The sequence below is a fragment of the Melozone crissalis genome, unplaced genomic scaffold (assembly GCF_028551555.1).
Source record: "Melozone crissalis strain CALT ecotype California unplaced genomic scaffold, PUWL_Pcris_2 ptg000105l_1, whole genome shotgun sequence".
NCBI lineage: Eukaryota > Metazoa > Chordata > Aves > Passeriformes > Passerellidae > Melozone > Melozone crissalis.
In genome coordinates this window covers 1,335,808-1,340,664 of record NW_026535882.1, presented here as the reverse complement: position 1 = coordinate 1,340,664, position 4,857 = coordinate 1,335,808, and the positions used below count along the sequence as shown (strand labels likewise).

General features: G+C 60.3%; 1 protein-coding gene across 1 annotated transcript; it reads left to right on the top strand.

The window, feature by feature from the left end:
• Positions 1 to 876: 876 nt before the first annotated feature.
• Positions 877 to 3,532, top strand: LOC128947433 (histone H3-like centromeric protein A). The gene is made up of 4 exons (XM_054291690.1): positions 877 to 952; positions 1,438 to 1,529; positions 2,705 to 2,782; positions 3,398 to 3,532. Exons 1-4 carry the CDS (start codon positions 877 to 879, stop codon positions 3,530 to 3,532), a joined length of 381 nt encoding a protein of 126 aa, XP_054147665.1.
• Positions 3,533 to 4,857: the final 1,325 nt, after the last annotated feature.

The window sequence follows — 4,857 nt, the reverse complement described above, 5'->3', positions numbered from 1 at the left end:
ATCTCCTTCTCCCAATGGATTTCATGGACAGTTGTGATCCTTGACTGACCCCCACTTGGTACTGGGAGGCACAGGGAGCTACTCAGACCATGTTGGGAGACAACTGAAGACACACTGGGAGCAAAGGGAAGATGCTGGAACCATGTTGGGGGTACTGGGACCATAACTGGGGCAACTAGGATCATACAGGAGGGGACAACTGGAACCACGCTGGGTTCATACTGGGAGTGTCTGGAACCACACTGACTGGGGGCAACTGGTATCATACTGGGATTGACTGGGATCATAGTGGGATCATTCTAGTAGTGACAGGAATTCATTGGGACTGTTGGGGGTGTGACAGGGATCATACTGAGTCGTTGTGATCATATTGGACTCACAGTGGGAGTGACTGGAAAGCACTAAAATCATACTGCAGGGGACTGGAATCATACTGGGATCATTCTGGGAGTAAATGGAACCATGCAGATGACCGAGAGCAACGGGAACCACATGAGAGTGACTGGGATCACAGAGGACGATTACACGACGATTACAGAGTCCGTACTGGCACCGCACGGGGACGGTAACTGAGACTACCCGGGCAGCACCGAGGCACGGGGTGCCTGGGGGTGGGGCCATGCAGAGTTCTGCTAATGAGCCCTCGGCGGGCGGAGTCCGGCGCGGCACCGGGCGGTCGCGCGCCCCGATTGGCGCGCGGAGGGAAGTGACGTCACGAGCGGCGCGGCGGGAGATTTGAACGGCACGGCGCGGCGCGGCGGATCCCGGCAGCGGCGTGGGGGCCCCGCACACCTGAGCTCACCCTGACTCTCCCTTCCCCAGCCGCTGGGTCCCCTTCTGAACTCGCCCTGACCCTGCGGTGGACTCGGCAACACCATGCCCCGCCCCAAACCCACCCCCCGACGGCGCGGGCGTTCCCCAGCCCCCCCATCGCCCCCGCGGCGGGCACGCAGTGAGTGAGGGGCGGGGGACTTCCCTTATAGACACCCCTTATGGACCTCCTACATCGAGCCCCCTTTCAGGCCCCCCTCTAGAGCACTCCTATGGACTCCCTCTATTGTTTTCCTCCGCCCCTAGCCTGTGCCCTATATACCCCTATATGCTTCCACCTCCTAGAGTCACCTCACATTCCCTCTCCCCTATAGCCCCTCTACCCCCATACTCCCTGTCCCCTATAACTCCTCTATGTCGGCCATAACTATAGCTCCCTATAGATCCTTTATACCCACAATGTCCCCCCAGACCTTACAGATCCCTTATAACCTCCACAGCCTTCCCCTGTCTCCCTGGCCCCTATAGATCCCCTATAGCCCCCTGTGTTCTGACAGGCCCTATAGATCTATACCCCCCATGTTCCTTCAGATCCCCCCATCTCTGCCCTCCAGGCTAAATATATCCCCTAAAGCCCCCACAGACCCCTATCCGATGCCCCCACAGGGCGCCGCCCAGGGCAGCGGGCATTGCAGGAGATCCGCACGTACCAGAGAAGCACCCGCCTGCTGCTGTGCCCCGGCCCCTTTGCCCGCCTGGTGAGAACCCCCCACATCGCTAAAATCCCCAGACACCCCGATTTCCCCCCCAGAACCTCCCCAGCACCCCCCATGGACTCCCAAACTCCCCTGGGACCACACAGATCATCTCAGATACCCACAAAATCTACTGTGGGACCCCCAAACCCCTCCAGGACCCCCCCAATTTCACCCCAGAACCTCCAGCATTGTCTGGGATCTTCCAAACCACTCTGGATCCCCTCTCTTGAGATCCCCAAATCCGTCTCAGGACACCCCAGATCAACCCTCTTGACCCTGCAACTTCCCCCAGAGCCTTCAAATCCACCCTGGGACCCTTCAGCTCCCCATTGGACTCTCCCAAATACCCACTGAAACCCTTCAAACAATCCTGAGGACCCCTTCAAATCCAACCCCAAATCCACCCTGGGACCCCTGAAATCCAACCTGGAACCCTCCAACCTCCCCCTGGACCCCATCCCAAAAACCCACTGCGATTTTCCAACCCCCTACAGACCCACCAAGTTACCCCCCAGAACCCCAAATCACCCCCTGGGACTCTTCATGACCATCCCTTTCCCCCAGGGCCCCCCCCTCAACCCTGTTCCATCCCTCCCCATGTCCTTGTCCTCTCCATCCTTGTGACATGGTGAGCCTGTCCTCCCCCAACATCCTTGCATATCCTCCAATGTCATTCTGTGGTTCCAGACATCCTTGTGTCCTGCCACCTTCAGAGGCTGCATGGATTGAGAGTTCCCTGTGCCCCTCCTGCTGTGCTGGCACTGTCCCCCCGTCCCATCGGGGTGTCCCCATGTTCCCATGGCCGAGGGTGTTCCCAAGATGTTCCCAGAGTGGTGCTTCCCCCCTGCCTCCCACCTGGCAGACCCCAGGGTGTCCCCGTGGTGATGTTCCCATGTCCCCACTCCCCAGTGTATTCCCAGGTGCTCCTGTCCCCAGTGTTCCTCTCCCTGGGGTATCCCCAAAGTGTCTCCAGGGTGATAACAAGGGTGTCCCCAGGTCCCTGGGATGTCCCCAGGGCAGTGTCTCCACGTCTCCAGGGTGTCACCATGGTGGTGGCCCCAGCCCGGGATGTCCCCAATGCCCCCATATCCCCTCCACGTTGTCCCGATGTCCCCGCACTCCCTGTGACCCTGCTGCCCCCATGTGCCCCCCTCGCTGTGCCCTCTCTGCCACAGGTGCGGGAGCTCTGCCTCCTCTTCACCCGCGGCGTCGATTACCGCTGGCAGAGCATGGCCCTGCTGGCACTGCAGGAGGTGCAACTCGGGGGGCCCAGGCGTGATGGAGGGAGGTCACAGAGGGCTGGAGGGGCCCTATGGGTCCTGCAGGGGTATCCAGGGACTTAGGGGTGTGGGGAAGGGGCTGAGGGGGATCTCATGGGTACTGAGAAGGTTTCCATGGGGGCTGGGGGGCTGTGGGTGCTGCAGGGGGAATCTCTGGGTGCTGGGGGTGTCTCTGGGGGCTGGGGAGGTCCAAGAAGGTCTCTTTGGATGCTTGGATGAGGCTGAGAGGTTTGTTGGGTGTATGTGATGGGAGCTGAGGGGGAGTCTAGGAGGGTCTCCATTGGCTGGGGGTAGGGTCTATGGGTTCTGGGACAGGGTTCTATGGATGTTGAGAGGGTCTCTGGGTGCTGGGTGGGGCGGGGTCCCTTATTCCCAGGGTCTGTCGGGGATTGAGGATGGGTCTTTGGGTCTTGATCCCTCCCTAACACATTTGCAAGCACAAGGTGCTTCAGTCACCCATGGGTGGGTTTGGAGGGACCCTGCCCCCTGGGTGTGTGTTTGGGGGGAGTCTCTGACCCCGGGGGAAGGTGTGGGGGTTGGGGCATGCTGGGGAGCTTTGGGGACCCTCCCTCAGGTTTTGGTTCACAGGCAGCAGAGGCCTTCATGGTGAGGCTGTTGGAAGACGCATACCTGTGCTCGCTGCACGCCCGCCGAGTCACCCTGTTCCCCAAGGATCTGCAGCTGGCCCGGCGCCTGCGAGGGCCCGAAGCGGGGGGCATCTGAATGAGGACCCCCTGGGGAGTCTCTCCTGATAATTTCACACCCATAATCTTACTGGGACCTCCTATGGGACCATCATGCTGAGACCCCCCCCCACCCATAGGGTCCCCCAAGCCCCCCCTCGTGGACCCACCCCATAGACTTCCCCACCTCAGGATCCCCAACAACCCCTTCAGGGACCCATCTCCGGGTGGAGGTCCCCTTCCTTAGTCCAGCACCTCTCAGATTATTGAGGACCACTGCCCATGATCCCCCTGGAACCCCCATCACCAGCATGCCAGTCCCAGGGAAGCCTACTCAGGACCTCCACCCTGCTGGAGACCCTCCCAGTTCTGCTGTACCCCAATAAATGTTTGTGACCCCTAGGTGCTGTTGCTGGGGAGTTTGGAAGGGATTTGGAGGTAAGGCACCACAGGGGGTAACTCTGGAGGGCAGGAGAACCCACAGGGAGAGGTCCTCTGAGCATTTTAGGTGAGGGCACCTGGAATGGGGGCCAGGAAGGTCTTGGGGCCCAAGGGGTTCCACGTATAGTGGTGGTGGGGGGTCGTCTAAGGGGTTGGTGCTTAAGGGATTTGCTTTTTGAGCGGAGGTCAAGGCTTTAGGGGCGGCGCTTAGAGGTGGCTTGAACGTGGGTAGGGATTCCTGTGGGGGGCGGGGCTTAGTACCCCGCGGGGGTGGGGCTCTGGAGGTCTCCCGTCCATGGGCGGAGCTTCAACGGGGTCCCCGCTATGGGGCGGGGCTTGGGGAGGGCCACACTTGGGGGGCGGGGCCACGAGGGTTCTGGACGGTCCCCGGCTGCTTTTCCCGCTGCTGCCGCTCGGGGCGCTGCTGAGCGGGGAGGGGCGGGACCTGCAGGGGCGCTGCACCGGCAGCGCCTGTGCCCGCGCCTGAGGGCACGAGAGGGACCCCAGAACGGACCCGCCCAACCCTGCCCTGGGACCCCAACCCCCCCTTCCTCATGCCTTGGAGACCCCTCCCGAGCCTCAGAACCCAAAACCTACCCTGGGACCCCAAGTCCCCTTAAAACTGCCCATCGCTGCCATCCTTGGGGTACCCTTTGAGCCCCCCAAACCTCAGGGACCCCAAATATCCCCCCTAAAATCCCAGCCTAGCCCCCACCCACCTGGTTTGGGATACCTCCAGTTTTGGGGTCTCCTCAACCCTCTTTTTTTCCCTAGACAGTCTGGTGCTTTTTTTCCCTAGACAGTTTGGTGGGGAATATTTTTGTTACTGAACTTTCAAAGAAAGGTAACAATGCAAATTGTGGACAGGACAGAAAATTGCTTTGACATCTCTAAGGACCCTATAAGCAGCAGTACATCTGATAA

Coding starts and splice junctions, on each gene's coding strand:
- LOC128947433 (XM_054291690.1), top strand. CDS start 877: ATGCCCCGCCCCAAACCCACCCCCCGACGGCGCGGGCGTTCCCCAGCC. Junction 953..1,437: donor GCCCCCGCGGCGGGCACGCA/GTGAGTGAGGGG, acceptor ATGCCCCCACAG/GGCGCCGCCCAGGGCAGCGG. Junction 2,783..3,397: donor CCCTGCTGGCACTGCAGGAG/GTGCAACTCGGG, acceptor TTTGGTTCACAG/GCAGCAGAGGCCTTCATGGT.